We start from the raw sequence: 18,454 nt of genomic DNA, 5'->3' as shown, positions 1-18,454 counted from the left end.
TCAATGAAGGAAGGATGTGTGATATTTGGCAATATTTGTACTTGATCTAGGCAGTGACCTAAACACTCCCAAATAAATGGAACATCAGAACTGAACACTGACAAATTTAAGAAATAGACAAGATGGCAAATTTTTGTGGTAGATGGCAAAATATTATTATCATCTTCACCATGCTTGTAAAGGCATATTAGACTAGAGTCTGGCTTTTCAGTCAGATCACCACAAGAAAGCTTCCATTCTTTTCATCATTTTAAAAAAATCCAAGTCAACAAAGTCAGCCTTATGAAGAAAATAGAAATCACCGGAGTATAGTTATCTCAAAATAATATTAAATTAAAAAGCCAGACAAAACACAAAAAACAGAACATTCAGGCTTGTTCTTTAGAAGCATATTTGAATCCAGTGGGAACCAAAGATTTGGTCAAAATGACTTGTTCTACATTCATCCAGATCATTCTGTGAACACCAATTAGCTGTATTTCTGGGTTTACTATCACTTACCCAGCTAGTATATAGTGTATATCATATGTACATAATATATAGATACACACATATACATACATATATAGTATTTGTGTGTATGCATACATACACCCCCCCCCCCACATATTTAATAGGCTGATGGCAGTGAGTGAATCCACCCAATTTTTTTTATCACCTCAGATTCTGCTGCCGTCATGTAGATCCAAATATTTTCCCATGTCCTTACTTGGAGACAGCTTCTACAACAACAAAGGCAAAAGGAGAAGTGAAAGCTTAATGCCCTTCTCTCCTCACTGCTGACAGGGCTCCTGGTCGCCTTCAATTCCCTCCAGACTTTTCACTGTTCTCTAAAACAGCTGATCATCAGGGAAGGCGTGTTATTCCACTTCCACTTTCAATGGTGTTATCCCTGTTATCTGACCAGTATTTGACTCAATTAAAAAAAACAAAAAACAAACCACTTACTGAGTGCTTATTATGTTCAGAGCACTTTGCCTGATCTTAAGAGGGCCATGAGTAAGACAGAGTTTTGTCCTCAAGAAGTTCTCCTCCTGTAAGCCAGTGCCCACCTCCTTCCATCCCCTGCATCCCCAGCTCCCTTTTCTTCTTTCAGCTGGAAACCTTAGAGCAGCTGCAAGTGACTTAATGCACCAGGTCTCCACTCTTTCACTACTACCCAGCCCAGCTTAGCCCTCGGAGAGTGCCTGTAAAAACAATGTTTGAAAGTTTTTCAGTCCAAATTTAGCTTCCCAGCAATTTTTCATCCATTTTAAAATATTATTGCTATAGAACTCACTTCTTCCTACCCCTTCAACTCACCAAAGGTTGTATTTTCATAGAACCAATGAACTTTTTATGGGACGTACCAGCAAAGGAGAGGATCAAAGGAATGGGAAATTACATGAAATGAAAACAAGGAAGAATTTAAAGAGTGGCATTCCAAGTGGAATTTTCCAAAAATGTATAGAAAAGTAGATAAAAAGATCACTGCTTTTCAAGGCTGAAGTCTCACTGGCCTTGAGCAATAACTGTAAGAAAATAGTAACTTTCTAAAAACTGTTTTCCCTGTTTTACTTGAAAAATAGGGTTGCACTCCTGGATATTATCGGGACAACAAGGGTTTCTATACAGGACGATGTGTTCCCTGCAATTGTAATGGACATTCAAATCGGTGCCAGGATGGCTCAGGAATCTGTATTGTAAGTAAATGGTCTCATGTAATTTAATAGATAGTCACTCACTCCTACTGCACAAACAAGGTAACACCTTTCTCCAAGTTCGAAGCAGAGGTTGCCATGTACATAGAGACAGCACAAGACTAACATGGTGGAAAACATGCTGAATTTGACTTTAGAAGACCTGGGCTTAAATCTTGCCTTTGCCTCTTGTAACCTGTGTGATCTTGAGCAAATCACTGAAATTCCTTGTTGTTGTTCAGTTATTTCAGTTGTGTCCAACTCCATGACCGCATTTGGAGTTTTCTTGGCAGATATAGTGGAGTGATTAGTCATTTCCTTCTCCAGCTCATTTTATAGATAAGGAAACTGGGGCAAATAAAATTAAGTGACTTACACAGAGTCACACTGCTGGTATCTGAGGCCAGATTTGAACTCAGAAATATGAATCCTCTTGACTCCAAGCTGGCATTCTGTGTACTATGGCGCCACCCAGCTGCCCCTGGCCTCAGTTTTCTCATCTGTAAAATGAGGGGTTGTATTAGCTAATCTCTAAGGACCATTCTAGCTTTAAATTCTATGAACTATGAAATATAAATATTGTTGTAATTTGATCTAACTCTTTTACAATCCCTCTTCCCACTTCCCACTCCCATGTATGCTCTTTTTTTTTTTTTGCTTTTTAAAATTTTTATATTTTTATTTTTTAATGGAGGCAATCAGGGTTAAGTGACTTGCCCAGGGTCACACAGCTAGTAAGTGTCAAGTGTCTGAGGCCAGATTTGAACTCAGGTCCTCCTGACTCCAAAGCCACAGCTCTATCCACTGTGCCACCTAGCTGCCCTGCATGCTCCTTTTTTTTTAAAAAAAATCTGAGCTTAAGGTTTCATCTGTATGTGGAAAACTCCTTTTGCTGATGTGTCAGCTCTTCAGTAACTTAACTTTTTATTGCCCCTGGCAGCTCAGTAAGACTTGCCAAGGGTCACACAGCTAGCAATGGTAGAGGGAAAGTTGGACCCAGTTCTTACCGATTCCAAAGTCTGCCCACTATCTACTATGCCTCATTGTCTCTCATTGTCCTTAAATTTTAAAGAACTATATTTATCAGGGGCAGATGACGCAGTGGATAGAGCACTGGTCCTGGATTCAGGAGGACCTGAGTTCAAATCTGACCTCAGACATATCACACTTAGTAGCAGTGTGACCCTGGGCAAGTCGCTTAACCCCATTGCCTAGCAAAAAAAAAAAAAAAGAACTATATTTATCAAGAAAAATAAACCACTGGACTCATTTGTTACTCATTTTCTACTTGCTCTGCAAATAATCAGAAATTTCCACTATCAGAATAGTACTAAAGGAGCAGAGCTATCCTAGCACCTGCTACTTACTACCTATGTGACCTTGGACATATCACTTAACCTACTTCGGCCACAGTTTCCTTATTTGTAAAATGAGGGAACTGGTCTAGATCAGTGGTGTCAAACTGAAATACAAAAAGGAACTCTGCTGACTGCATATTCACTTAGAGAACCACAAATTAACATGATCTATTTTATGGTATTTTTTTTTTAATTTGTTACACATTTCCCACATACATTTTAATCTTATTTGGGTGGCACTCCTGGGTGGGCTGGGAGTTTGACACCTCTGGTCTAGATGATCTCTGAGGGCCCTTCTAGTTCTAAATTTATGAACCAATGAGCCAACAAGATGGCTCTACTCACAGGTGCTAAAAAAGGATTTGAGGCCTATGTAATACAGTCCATGAATTTCCTATCCATATTAGCAAAGTAAAGTGGAACTCCACCATCCCCACTCTTCAGGAAGTATATTGCTATCTTGTACCATTTCCCTAACCCCACCCACCACCCCTTGTTAGCTGCCCTTTGCAGTTTATTTTAATATGATTTGGGATTGGCATTTTGTTCTATTGGGGTGGAGGGCAAGGTGGAAAAACAGTGTGATATTCCCAGACCTTTTCCACCAGTCCTCTGCTCTAAGGGTCAGGTGGCAAGAAAGGTCTAAATAGCCATCCTTGCTAAATGACTTAGCATGTTGTTAGCTGGAAATCCCAGAGGAAATCTTTTCTCCTGAACCTGAGGGCAGCCAGTTTTAAATTTTGTTTCCTTTTCCTTCTCTGAGTTTTCTGATGGGTTGACAGATACGTGTGGCTTGCCTGAACAGTAGTATGTCAACAGCAAAGGCAAGATAAACAGCTTCTAGAATGCAGGCCCCCAATTAATTTCTACCCCTTGTGAAATGTATTATTTTAGCACCAACTTCCTTTGTGTTGTGTAATGCACACTGACTTTGATTCAAATATTTTAAGTTCCTGCATTTGAGTACGTTGAACCAATTCGGCATGTCCTGGGGAGTGTTTCCTTTGCAAGATAGAACAGGTTAGGACAGGAAATTATTGTGAAGAGACTGATAGAATGATATCTTGTAGTTTTTGAAAATTATAAGTTAAAAGTCTGAAATTCTTTGGAAAATATAATTTTGCCTCCATTAGGAATGTCAATACAATTATCAATAATAAGTTGCATTTCTGCAGCATTTTAATTTTACAAAGCACTTTTCTCACAACACTTTAAGACTGGGAGTACAAACATTTTGTCCCCATTTCATAGATGAGAAAACTGTAGTTTGGCGAGGCGACTTGCCAAAGGTCCCATGCTAATCAGGTCTTCAGACTCCAAATACAGTGCTTTTCCCCCTAGACTATACTACGTTTTACATGTGATAAGTAAATACTTTCATTTAAAAACATTTATTTTATTACTACAATATTCCTTCTGTCATATCATTCACTGAAAAGTACAAAAGACACCAAGGAGAGTTTTCCTCATATTTCTTTAAATTAGCAAAAGAGTATATAGAGTGAGAAAGTAATCATATGTGTTTGTTTTAGTCAAGCAGGAGAATTAAACTTAATATATCCTTTTTTATTTAAAAATTTTTGCTGTTTTTTTTTAATTTTTATATGACTTACATTTCCCAAGGTATCCCTCCTCCTTCCCTTTCCCAAAGAGCCATCCCTTATAACCAGTAATAAAAGAGGGAGGGGGAAAGTTCAACAAAACTAACCCACATGTCTAAAAAGTCTGACGTTAAATGCAGCGTTCAACAGCCATGGTCCTCCATCTCTGTGAAAAGATGGAGGGAGGAGGAAGAAAGAGAGATGGCTTCTCATATTTCTTCTTTGGGGCCAAGTGTAATCATTATCATTTCAAAATATTCCGTTTCAATTGTCTTGTCTTTTTGACCTTTCTGTTTACATTGTTGTTTTGTTGTTCAGTCTTTTCAGTTGCCTGACCCCATTTGGAATGTTCTCAGTAAAGATACTGGAGTGGTTTGTCGTTTCCTTCTCTAACTCATTTTACAGATGAGAAAACTGAGGCAAGCAGGGTTAAATGACTTGCCCAGGGTCACAGTTAGTAAATGTCTTAGTCCAGATTTGTGAACTCAGGAAGATGAGTTTTTTACTTCAGGCCTGGCACTCTATCCACTGCATCTTTACATTGCTGTAGTCATCATTTATATTTTTTTCCTTTTTCTATTTACTCTGCATCAGTTCATAATCTTTCTGTGCTTCTCTGTACTCATCATAAGTCATTGTTTCTTATAGCACAGTCATTACCCATTGCAAATAATATAGATCCTTTATAAAAAGAGAACAAATATATTATTGTACATACTTATGGCTTTCATGACCTCAGTGGCCTTTTCAATTGGAGAGCTCAAGTCTACTTGGCAAGACTATAAACCAAGGGCTGCCAGTGGGCCAACTTTCATCTGACGTTGATATTATCTTCAGGTGTAACCCTCGTTCGGTGTGGATTGAGGCAGCCCTCACTGTCAAAGAAGAAAGACAAAGCAATCAGCAATTTCTGAATATTAGATGAACTTTCTGGGTGATTGCTATGTAAATGAGCTGACACCTCCCAAGTTCCTTTGTTCTGTTCTAAACTCAAAGGCACTTCACACATGTCTAAAAACTGCTTGGGAAAGAAATTGTTATTTCAAAAAAAAAAAAAAAAAAAGGAACTTTGAGTCCCCAGCAGCAGACTAGCTACTGCTGAGTGCAGAAATAACCTTTTTCCTTTCAAAAGGAAATAATAGCCATCGTTATTTTATTCTGAGGCCCTGTTCCAATATGACAAAAGCTGTTCATTATCTTTTCCCCATCTTTTTACCTCTTTCTTTCTCTGTTTCTCTGTCTCTGTACTTCTCTTCCTCCTTTTCTATCTTCCTTTCCTTGCCTGTCTTTCTGTCTTTCTTTTCCTCTATTTCTCTCTTCTCCTTCCTCCTTCACTATCACTTTCTTCTCTCTTCCACCCCTTCTTTTTTTTCCTTTGTTTCTTTCTCAGTTGCCTCCTGCATTATATTCCACAAACATTCATTAGAAACCTGCTATGAGTATAAATTGCGATTCTGTACCTGGGCACGTACTTCTTAAATGAGAGATAGTTTAGAATATTGGAAAGACCCTGTGTCCAGTATTAGAGAAGCTACATTAAAAGTATGTGATGTTGGGTAAGTCCCTCAACCCATCTGACCCTCAGTTTTTCCATCTTAAAAAAAAGGAAAGATAATGATCTCTAAGGTCTCTTCCAACTCTAAATACTATGATCCTTCAAGAGGTGTTTATATTTTGAAAGAGGATGCAGGGATACTCAAAGAAATGAATCCCCAGTAGGGGACTTCTTCAGGTCTTGTTTTTCAAGGATCCTAAAATCACATGTAGTCCACTGCCAATTCTTAAGACCAATCCCATTTCATGTGATACTGTCATAAAACTTTGATTTTAAATTAATTTTCATTTGGATAATAGAAAAAGATGCCTATCAGTATTCTGCTCAATTCAGCAAATTTCTGATATTTTACGGCCAATTAATGAACAGAGTTTAACTCATGTAAGTTAACCAAACTACCAGAGTTCAAGATTGAAGACGAAATCTTATTCACACCCCATCAGAGCCATGATCCTGCCTGATAGATATATTCTTTAGCTTTGCCCAGGCGATTTTCAGATGTTATTCAAAAATTCACGTATTTAGAAAAGATTCCTACTCAAGTATTACATCTTTAGGCAACACTATTGAGACTATCATAGGTTGTTCTTCAATAAGGAGTTATTTTATACTGATTATATATAAAATAATTAATTAAAATATGTGCACTTCTGCATAATAATATTATGTGCCAAGTGGAATTTTCCAAGCTATTTTTGTACATTTTAACAGTTTTTCCTGAAGGAAATATCCAACACATCTGAGGGAATGACTCTGAAAGGAAATACAAGAATTAAATTGAGTTATATAATGCTGAAATAAAGTTAGCCCAAGAAGAGTGTTAAACCCTGCACAAATGCCCAGGTTCTGTTCTTGGTGGATTTCTGTGTCACAAAAGGGAAACCATCTGTGCATTTTAATTACTCTTAAGGAAGCATGGGATTATACATCACAGAGTTGGAAGGGACCATGGAGATCATCTAGCTCAGCCTTCTCATTTTTCAGATAAGAAAATTCAGGACCAGAAAGGTAAAGTACCCAAGGTTATAAAAGTAGAAAGCCATAGAACTCGAATTCAAACCCAGATCCTCTGATTCCAGATTCAATATTCTTTCCATTGTACCAGACTGCCTCATGTTTTATAAGACAATTTTGAAGTAAGATAATTGAATTTGCATGATATTTGAATATTAAATTACTATTCAAAAGATTACTCTGACATTAATTTTGTGCTTCTTTGAAAAATCTGAATATAAGAAGGTTGTTGTTTTTTTTTTTCAAACAGCAGCATTCCATTCAATTTTCCACTTGTTCTAACAAGTTCCATGTATCAACATGTACATTTCAAAAGGTACACTTAAAATAACTTCAGTCTTTACTGGATTCAGTAGAAAAACTAAAATGGATTTACACAAAAAAGATCACATAGTAACCAACCATACAAAGCTTTTACACAAAAATGTACCACACACACAAAAACTTTACTGATATATATATATATGTATGCACTATATACACATACATATATATATATACACACACACATATACATATATATATATATACATATACATATATAATGTTTCTCTAGTCCCAAATATGATTAGGACAGAGGTTTCTAATGTTGCTGAATTGTTTCAGTCACATCCAACTCTCTGAACCTATTTGGGATTTTCGTGGCAAAGATACTGGAGTGGGTTGCCATTTCCTTCTCCAGCTCACTTTACAGATGAGGAAACTGAGGCAAGCAGGGTTAAGTAGCTTGCCCAGGGTCACACAGCTAGGACGTATCTAAGGCCAGATTTGAACTCAGGAAGATAAGTTTTCCTGACTTCTGATAGTTAAAGTTGTTTGGGGGTTAATATTAACTGTAGCGAACTGAAATAACCTTAATTTAAAGGCAAGGGTTCTTTTCCTTTTCTGTGGTTATGGACCCCTTTGGAATTCTGGTAAAACCTATGGACTCCTTTTCGGAACAATGTTTTTAAATTAATGAAATCAATATTTAGAATTACAGTAAAATAAATATTTAGAATTACAAAGGAAACCAATTATATTGAAGTACAGTTATACATATACACATATATAGAAGTACAGTATATAGAGTGGTGTTTATATGTATATGTGTATATATGCACATTTACATGTATATACATACAAATATACATATATGTATATACACACATATACATATGCATGTATATGTGTGTGTATGTATGTCTATGTGGAGACATATATATAGCCAAGTTCATGGACCTCAGTCTGAGAATCCCTCTTATAGAGTGAGAATGAATTAATTATAATTATTTGAATAATCACTGGACCACGGATCCAGTGTTGCAGGGCATTTCAGAGACTACCTAGTTCAATCCCAGGACAGTGAGGCCCAAGGAGGTTCAGTGACCTACTTAAGGTCACACAGTCCTCCTCAAATAGAGGGTTTGAGCACAGGCCCTCCGACTCCAGAATCGGCACTCTTCCCACAATACTAGGTGACTAGGTGAAGAGAGTTTTCATGATAGCAATAGTGTCATATGAAATAAACACGAACGACTGCCTTTAACTGTACTGTTTGTTCTGTTCTCCAGAACTGCCAACATAACACTGCCGGTGCAAACTGTGAGCGATGTAAGGAGGGTTACTATGGAGACGCCCTCCAGGGTTCCTGTCGGGTCTGCCCATGCCCTCATACAAACAGGTATTGTACGCTCTAGAACAGGAGGGAACCTGAGTTCTCTTTTTATTTAGCTCCTGCTAGTTTCTTATTATTATTATATGTACAGTAAAGCATCCAGAAAAGTTCAGACAGGAGAATGAAAAATACTATTTGATTGAGGCAGAAACTAATTTAATAATCAGTAAAATGTATCAGGTCAACAAAAACAGCACAGACTGTTTAAAATTGTCTCTTGTACTAGGAAAGGTAGCTGAACTTTAGATTGCTATCTATAATGTGTCCCAAGTGGATCTGTAACTGAAATTTATATTCTTCTTTTAAATTAATGCATTTGGGGACAGCTAGGTGGTGCGGTGGATAGAGCACTGGCCCTGAAGTCAGGAGGACCTGAGTTCAAATCCGGCCTCAGACCAAATACTTGACACTTACGAGCTGTGTGACCCTGGGCAAGTCACTTAACCCCAATTGCCTAAAATTAAAAAATTAATTAATTAATGCATTTGATACCAATTCCATCAGTCTGCACAATTAAGTTACTTCATTTGTAAAGCCATGTGAACAGAAGTTAAAGAGCAGTCTGCAGCAAGATTATTTTTTCAAATATTTATTTATTTGGACAAGCATTTATCTCTCCCTCTCATTGTCCCCACCCACCCGCCTGCTTGAACATTAAAAAAAAAAAAGAAAAGAAAAAGAAAACCCTCATCACAAATGAGTGGACAGTTTGGCTCAGGCAGTGAGTTTGGAAGTTTATCCAACTTAGGCATAGCACCAAATGTGCATGTTCAGTCGTTTCAGTCATATCCCACTCTTCATGACCCCATTTGGGGTTTTCTTGGCAAAGATACTGTAGTGGTTTGCCATTTTCTTCTCCAGCCCATTTTATAGATGAGGAAACTGAGGTAAACAGGGTTAAATGACCTGCCTAGGGTCACACAACTAATTAAGTGTCTGAGGACAAATTTGAACTCAGGAAGATGAGTCTTCCTGACTCCAGGCTTGGCATTCTATCCACAGCGCCACCTAGCTGCCCTAGATATGCACAGTCTCGTAAAGTCCCACTTTGGCAATGTCCAAAAACGTATGCTTCATTCTGCAGTGTAAGGCCATCACCTCTCTCTCTCAGGCATTGGGTTGCACATTTTATCTTTAATCTTCTGGACTCATGGTTTATCACTGTAGCAAGATTTCCAATGGTGAATGTTTCAACGTCCCTTCTAAGGCCAAGACAGTCTAGCTTCAAAGCAGAGAGGTTCTGTGTAGCTCTTCTAAACCTCGCCCAAGGCCTCCTGTAACTCTTTTACCTAACACTTTCCAGCAGTATTAGGTGCACTGACAAACCCCATTAATCTTATTAGACGCGTAACTCTGTATTGATCAACCACGCCAAGAGAGATTTCCTGAAGTAGCCAGTGCTTTAACCGGTGAAATGATGAATTGTGTTACTTCAGTGTCTGGGCTTATGAGAGCTTTGTGTTCAGCGGGAAGATACAGCAATTTCATAAAGTTTGGATTTGGGTTTTTTTTTTTAATGGCGTCTTTAATTTCTAGAAAAAAGCTCCCTCCTAAATAAATCACCATATAGAGCTAAAAATTGCACCATTCAGGGTGAAATCTCTCTGATGGTATATTGGACAGTTTGGCTCAGGAAGTGAGTTTAAAGGTTTATTCCTTTGTGATGGTCCAATTTAGGCCTGGCACCATCAGGAGATTCTTTCCAGAGCGGTGGCCAATGCGTTCAACACAAAAGAATTTGAATAAACAGGAGCAACTGTTTTGTTGTTAAAGCCAGAATTTTCTGTGCCTTTTCTGCCTAGACTTGTTTTATTCCTCCATTATTATTCCTGGAAAAAAATTGTAGTAATCACTCTCTCCCAGAGTAAGCTACTTTGTCCTGTCTCAAGGGAAGGAATGTATTTTGAGAGGCCAAACGTGGGTGTAGAGAAAGTCTCAAAGCATTCAGCCAGGTTTTGCCCAGTGATAGGTAAAATGAATCATTTGTAATCAGAACTAATACAGGTGCCAAAATGTAATTTACACAAAAGGGGCCCTGGTTTTGATTTTTCATTTAATGTAAATCATCAGAATATATTTGTAGGCTAAAGAACAGGAAATGCATTCCCTTGCACTTGGAATAAGGCTCTTTTTTCCCCCTTTGCTTGTAGTTTTGCTACTGGCTGTGTTGTGAATGGGGGAAATGTGAAATGTTCCTGCAAACCTGGCTACGTGGGAGCCCAGTGTGAAAGGTCAGTGTCTTTTTTTCCCTGCTGGTGGCCAGCTGCTTGAACCCCACCCGCCTTCAGGGTGTTCCAGTAGGAACCTGCCAGCCCTCGCCAGGAGCACTGCTGCCACCTTTCTCCCAGGTCCTTTTGTAGCATGTTGAAGCCAATGTCTGCTGAGCAAATACAAGCAAATATTTCCTAAATCATGCAATTTTTCTTCTTTCCCACTCTCTGAATATTTTTGGCATTTGGAAATTGCACATGCCCATATAATAGATAAAATTGTACAGTGCAGGTGATTTAGACTTTAGAGATTTGAAAAGCAAAGTGATTATTTCTGTACCTTCATGCTTTATCTTCAAACATCTATTGAGCACCTTCCATTTTTAAAGATACCACTCAAAGTAAGGTGAAGAGTAGAAAGATCTATAAGACATGGTCCTTGTTCTGAAGGAGCTGATGTTGATTGAGGAGCCAAGACCTCTATACTTGGAAAGGTAGCTATTGGCATGAAGTAATTGATGAGTGCCAAATGAGCAGGACAGAAATGATGGGCATTGCAAAAATAAGTTCTCTGTAAGGGCCCAGAGAAAGAAGAGTGCATCATAGGATAGGGTGGCCATTAGAAGAAATGTAACTTCAGCTAGATAAGATCAAGGTTCAGTTCAGTTCAGAAAGTATTCCATTTTTCTACATGCCAGGCACCATGCTAGGGACAAAAGGAAAATAGATCCTGCCCTCAAGGAGCTTACATTCTACTTTGGTGGGGGGGAAGGGGAGACACAGAATAGGTTACAAGGAGAAAGAATGGTATTTCAGGTGGGAGAATCCATTTGATTATAGGCACAGACACATGTTTTGGGGATGTGAGTGGTCCGTTCTGGTTGGAGTGAGGATTTCCTATAGTGGAGTGGTGAGGGAAAAGTCTGGTAAGGTAGGTTGGGGTTAGAATATGAAGGGCCTTAAATGCAAAGCTAAAAAGCTGGGACTTCATCATGGAATACAACTGAAGACTCTTCTGCTTTCTTGCTCTCATTTAAGACATTTGTTCCACTTGTCTTCTTACATCTTTCAAAAAGGTTTCAGGGTATAATGCCACTGAGACTCCTTCTAATTAAATTCCTGCTGTCATTTATCATGACCACTGGAACAGAAATCAGAGACTGACATGACGAGCTCCTTTGGCTGCCAGGAACCTGATTCAGAAAGGGACATTCTTAATAAACTCTACTTTCCCTGTCCATTGATTTTCACTAGTTTGTTACTTAAAGATCCTTCAAAAGTGAACTTTGTGATTATCACTTTTCAAGCTTCCCCCCACAACAGCTGATAAATATCCTAGTAATGTATCTGATCACCTTATTCCATACCACTCCCTTGCTGCCCCTTCCCCAACACCAAAACCAGCGTCACCAAACCACCTGCCTACTCCAAGGATCTTTTCTTGCTCTGATATTTGCCACACCAAAGAAATCAATAAAATCAAGAAGTTTTACTGCTAGTCATTGTATTTAGTTGCTACCATTAGAGGGGAAGAATGGCGTCAAATATTTTTATAGTTTGGGTGTGTGTACTGGGAAGTGGCATCTAACTTCTCCGAATATTTATGGACTTTGGAAAAAAGGCAATCTGTTATTGTGTAAATCTTTATGTAGAGAATGTGGGTGGGAGAGATATCAAAAAATAAAATATTTTAGAATATAGACATTCTGTACAATATAGCCTATTGGGTAATAATAACAATTACCAAAGGCCTTTAAAGTTTGCTACATACTTTCCTCCCAATGATCCTATAGAAGACCTATAATATTGAGCTGGGACTCTGGAAATCAAATTCTGAGTCTTTTTTTGCACTTCGTTTCCCTTCACAGTTTAAGGACAAAGTTTTCCATTCCCTTCTGGCTTTCTGAAGTTTATTAATCCCTAAGTAGAGCCCATCATATTCTTCATAGAAGTTTAATACTTGAAAATATGTCATTGTTATAATTTCTTACAAAACCTAAGTATTGGGAACAAATTGGTACTGTGCTTCTAGCCAAACAGAGAAGACTTAGATTTGAGGAGTTAAAACCATGATTGGGGAATCAGGGTCATCACCACTAAATTTTGTTGAGTATTTAGACTTATAGGACCATGTTGTTTCTCTTGATTTTCATGTCATAAAGGAAAAAAGTCCATCCCTGCCTTCTAGTTGTTCCAAGTCGTCTATATAACCTCTGCCTGGTGACTGACCTTACTTCATTGTGTTTTCAAAATAGATTTTTTTTAATATCTTTTGTTCTGACATCATGAACATTTTCCATTGTATACTTTCCTCTACTCCCTCCCAGTGAACCATCCCTTATTATAAATAGTAAAAAAGAAGAAAGAAAAAATCCAGCAAATCTAGTTAACATCTTGAAAAAGGCTGATGTTATATAAAGAGTTCCACAATATTCCCCGCCTTTTCAAAGAAGTTGACATATTTTCTCATATCTCTTCTTTGGGGCCAAAGTTAGTCTTTAAAATTTTGCACCATTCAGTTTTGGTTGTTTTGTTATTGTTTTTATTCTTTCCATTTAAACTGTTGTAGTATTGTATATATTATTTTCCTGTTTCTGCTGAATTCATTTTACATCTATTCATATTCCATGCTTCTCTATATTCATTATATTCATATGACAGAACAATAATATTCCATTACTTTGTGTACCATATTTTGTTTAGCCATTCCCCAATCAGTGGGCATCCACTTCATTTCTAAGTCTTTGATGCCATAGAAAATACTGCTATAAATATTTTGGTAGATATGGGCCTTCTTGTCTCTGATCTCTTTGGAGCGTATGTCTAGTAATGGATTATTCTCTTTTTTGGTATATATTTATTGTTCAGTCCACATCCATTTTTAATTTATTGTGCTATATGATTGTGCTATATGTGCTATATGATATATATGTATGTATATGTGTATATATATATATATATATAATTTATTATGCTAAAGATACTGATCTAACCCTCATTTCTGCCAGACTGCTTTCCAGTTTTTCCAGCAGTTCTTGTCAAAGGGCAATGCTTCTAATTTAGGTAGTTTATGATATGGATATATCAGCAATTAGGTAATTTATATCTTTGGGTTTATCAATTAATGGGCTTTTGAGGTCAGTTATTTGTGATTCTTCCCTGTCTAGTTTGTTCCATTGATCAACTTTTCTATTTTTAAACCAGTACCAAGGATTTTTGATGATTACCACTTTATAATATAGTTTAAGGTCTAGAAGTGCTAATCTTCCCCTTACCCCCTCATTCCTTTCCCACCATTTTTCATTACTTAACTATATATGTATGTGTGTGTGTGTGTGTGTGTGTGTGTGTGTGTGTGTGTGTGTGTGTATAATCCTTTGCTCTTTCAAGTGAATTTTGTCTAGATCTTTAAAGTATCCATTTGATAGTTTGATTAGTATAGCACTAAATCTGTAAATTAACTTTGGTAGTATTATCTTTTTTATTATGCTGGGATGATGAGTCCTGAATATTTCTCCAGCTATTTTAGTTGTTCTTCATTTCTTTAAAGAGTGCTTTGTAATTTATCTATACAAGTATTTCGTGTTCTTTGGTCTTAGGTTGTCTTCTCAGCTCCCTCTGTCCTATTTCACTTAGTGATCTCATCAGCTCCCATGGATTCTATTATTATCTCTATGCTGATGATTCCCAGATCTATTTATCCAGGCCTAACCTCTCTCCTAAACTCCAGAATCAAATCTCCAAATGCCTATTAGGCATCTTGACCTAAATGTCCCATAGACATCTTAAACTCAACATGTCCAAAACTGAACTCATTATCTTTCCCATAAGCCCTCCTCTATTCTTAACTTCCCTGGAACTGTTGAGGGTACCACCATTCTCTCACTCATCCAGTTTCACTACCTTGATTCTCCAGTCTCTCTAACCCCTTTTTCCAATCTGTTGCCAAATCCTATCAATTTTACCTTCATAATATATCTTGTATGCCCCACCTCCTTCTCTCCTCTGACATAGCCTCACCTCATGTTTAGACCATTGCAGTAGCCTGCTCCTTGGTCTCTCCCCACTTCAGTCAGCTGTTACTTCCTAAAGTAAAGATCTGACCATGTCAAGATCAAGTAGAAAATCCTGTGACTGGCATTCAAAGTCCCTAACAACCTGGCTTCTCCTACCTTTTCAGTATTCTTATACCTTATTCCTTTCCCTTTCTTCCCCTCTCCCATGTATTTTGTGATCCTTTATACGGGCTTGTCTGCTATTCCTCACACAAATTGTTCCATCTCCAGACTGAGAATTTTTGCTGGCTGTTCTCCATGCCTGGAGTCCTATCTCTACTTATCTCTGCCTCCTGGCTTCCCTGACTTCTTTCAAGTCCCAGCTAAAATCTTACCTTCAACAAGAACCCTTTCCTGATTCCTCTTAATGCTTGTGTCTTTCCTCTGTTGATTATCTCCAATTTATCCTGTATATATCTTTTTTTTGTAACTAGTAGCCTGCATGTTACCTCCTCCATTAAACTGTGAGCTCCAGGGGTTGTCTTTTGCTTTCTTTGTATCCCCAGCTCTCAGCACAGTGCCTAGCAGGTGCTTAATAAATATATTTTGACTTTGGTAAATTGTCTGCCAGACATTTTATGCGTTTGGAGTAATTTTGGATGGGATTTTCCCTTCCATCACTGCCTTCTGGACTTTATAATTGTCATGTAGAAATGCTGTTGATTTTTGTGGGTTCATTTTGTTGCCTATAACTCTACTGAAGCTATTAATCATTTCAATTAGTTTCTTTGCTGATTCCATAGCATTTTTTTTTTGGTGAGGCAATTGGAGTTAAGTGACTTGCCCAGAGTCACACAGCTAGTGAGTATTATGTGTCTGAGGCCAGATTTTAACTCAAGTCTTCCCAATTCCAGGCCCCAGAGCTCTATCCACTGCAACAATTAGCTGTCGGTGACCCTCTTAGCATCTTACAAGTAAAATATCATGTAATCATCAAAGAGGGATGATCTGTCCCTTCTTTTTTCTATCTTATTATGTCTTCACTTTCTTTCTCTTATCTTATTGTTGGAGCTAGCATTTCTAAAATTATGTCACATGATAGCAGAGAAATGTGTTCTGTTGCTTATTTTCTTTATCCTTCTTTTTACTAGAGTTCTTTGAAGACCTTATATTCAGTTCCCCTTTTAGGTTCCACATTCCCTCTAGAGCTTCATAGGGAAGTAATTGCTCAATTCAATTTAATAAGCATTTGTTAGGCACTTACTATATTCCAGAGATTGTGCTGCTTGCTGGGAATACAAAATTGAAAATGAACCATGCTGCCCCTGTAGTTGGGAAAGAGCACTCTGACCAAACTATATACCAACCCCACTACCTTCTATAGGTTTACAGGAGCTCCATCACTGACCCTAGGAGGTGGCCAAAATGTTCAGAATAAGTAAAAAGATTTTTAATTTCTAATGACACAAAGATTTATGCAGTATTGATGTTTATTTTGCTTGTCTTTTTTCCATGTAGATGTGCACCAGGATATTTTGGGAATCCCCAGAAATTTGGAGGTAGTTGCCAGCCCTGCAACTGCAATAATAATGGCCAGTTGATCAGCTGTGATCCACTGACTGGAGGTAAAACTCATCCCCATATCCATAAATGTGATTTGATGTTTCTTTCTCAGGGTGATGCAAGATTACATTCTGGGTCCCCAAGCAAAAAATTCCAAAAAACTGCAAAGTATATGATCTCCCAGTTGACAAGTAAGCCCCTCCTTCTGAAGGTCCTGGTGACTTCCCTAAGTACTACTTAGACTTAGGGTGAATTATTTCTGGAGTAAGTTAAGCAAGAGATAACCAATAGACTTAGCAGTAGCCATAATAGATTGAAGCCCTTTTTCATCAAAAGAACTTACTCCCATAATGTAAGTTATCTTCTGGTCTCATGCTTCTGTTATTATATATTTAACCTGAGAACTTCTACGTGGTATGTAAATATATCATTGAAACATAGCAGTTGGGTGTTAATTAACTGGGTTACAAGAAAGAATCTTAGAGCCATAAATTTGCTACTGCTGCATAAATGGGTGCTGCTTAAATACTTTCCCAAAGTCTCATAATTTCAGGAGGTTCCTGAAATAATTAGGATTTATGATATCCCTAAGGAAAGCTGTTTTGTCAAATACAAATAGGTTGCCTTGGCAGGTACTTGCATTCACTTATTAAATTACTTATTAGTGAGTGAAATGTAGCATTCCTAAATTATGAGTACTTTACAAACTTAACATTGACATTTAAAAACCAGTTATTACTATTGTTATCTTATTCTTACTTTTTTGATGAAATTTAGGTAGAAACAGTATTGGTAGAAATCACTGTCCTACTATTCTTTTGTATTTCATGTTCTGAAGTCTACTTATTGAATGAAAACAATGAGATTTAAGTGCCTAATCTCGAAGTTGATAGAAAGTATCTTCAGGACAGCTCCAGTAGTGTGTAGATTATGAGTGTTTATCTTCGTCATCATCATCATCATCATCATCATCATCATTGTGCCATCGTAGCATTATGGATAGACAACTGGCCTTGAAGCTAGTAAGACCTGGGTTCAAGTCCTGCCTTTGACCTATTCTGGCTGTATGACCTTGGGCAAGTCACTGAACCTTTAGGTTCTCTAGACAACTCTCTGAGACCATATGTTACAAAGAAGATGACAACCTGTATTGGTAGAGGAAGTGTTCTGCCAGGAGCTCCCTTTGCCAAGATCTAGGAACTATTGCTGTTGTTTTCTTGAATTTTGAATCAGAGGTCCTGTCTTCAAGTCCTGGCTCAGACCCTTAGTAGTTCCATGACCTCTGGACAAGTCATTTCACTCTCTGGACCTCAGTTTCCTAATACGTAAAATAGTACTACATGGCTTTGAATGTTTCTTCCAACTCTAAATCTATGATCTTACTACTTTCATTGTTACCCTATTATATTTATTTTATTATTTTCACTGTTGAATTGTTACATTTGATTTAAGCATTCACCTAAAGATTATAGATTGTCAAGTAGAGCCATCATGGGGACTTTGTATTCTGGGCCACTAGTCAACTCTTTCTGCCTCCTTTGCACTTTTCAGTGCTCTGCTGGTCAGTATTTAACAACCAACTCTTCAAAAAACTTTACCCACCAAACACTTTTAAGTTTAACGTGTATCATTAATATTTTCTCCATCACTTTCTTAACTCCTGACAATCAACAAACAATAAATCAAGCCCTGATTCATAGTGTTTGCTGATTTCTGAGGTGTAGATGTTCACACTGAGAGAGAATTCGAGCTGGTCCTCATGAGCCGGTTCCAACTAGCTCCAGCATACTCCTGCTAATCATACCCTTCAGCCCTTGCCCAA

General features: G+C 37.7%; 1 protein-coding gene across 2 annotated transcripts in view; it reads left to right on the top strand.

The window, feature by feature from the left end:
- LOC114031802 (laminin subunit alpha-3-like) overlaps nt 1–18,454 on the top strand; it is a 325,671-nt gene that overhangs the window by 252,891 nt on the left and 54,326 nt on the right. For both annotated transcript variants that reach the window (XM_027846940.1, XM_027846941.1), the window contains 4 exons: nt 1,569–1,682; nt 8,761–8,870; nt 11,015–11,095; nt 16,588–16,694. In XM_027846940.1, the coding sequence (XP_027702741.1) occupies nt 1,569–1,682; nt 8,761–8,870; nt 11,015–11,095; nt 16,588–16,694 (412 nt within the window). The remainder of the gene's footprint in view (nt 1–1,568; nt 1,683–8,760; nt 8,871–11,014; nt 11,096–16,587; nt 16,695–18,454) is intronic.

Source organism: Vombatus ursinus, unplaced genomic scaffold, assembly GCF_900497805.2.
Source record: "Vombatus ursinus unplaced genomic scaffold, bare-nosed wombat genome assembly UNPS02015255.1, whole genome shotgun sequence".
Lineage (NCBI taxonomy): Eukaryota > Metazoa > Chordata > Mammalia > Diprotodontia > Vombatidae > Vombatus > Vombatus ursinus.
This window is presented reverse-complemented; position numbering and strand designations above follow the sequence as displayed.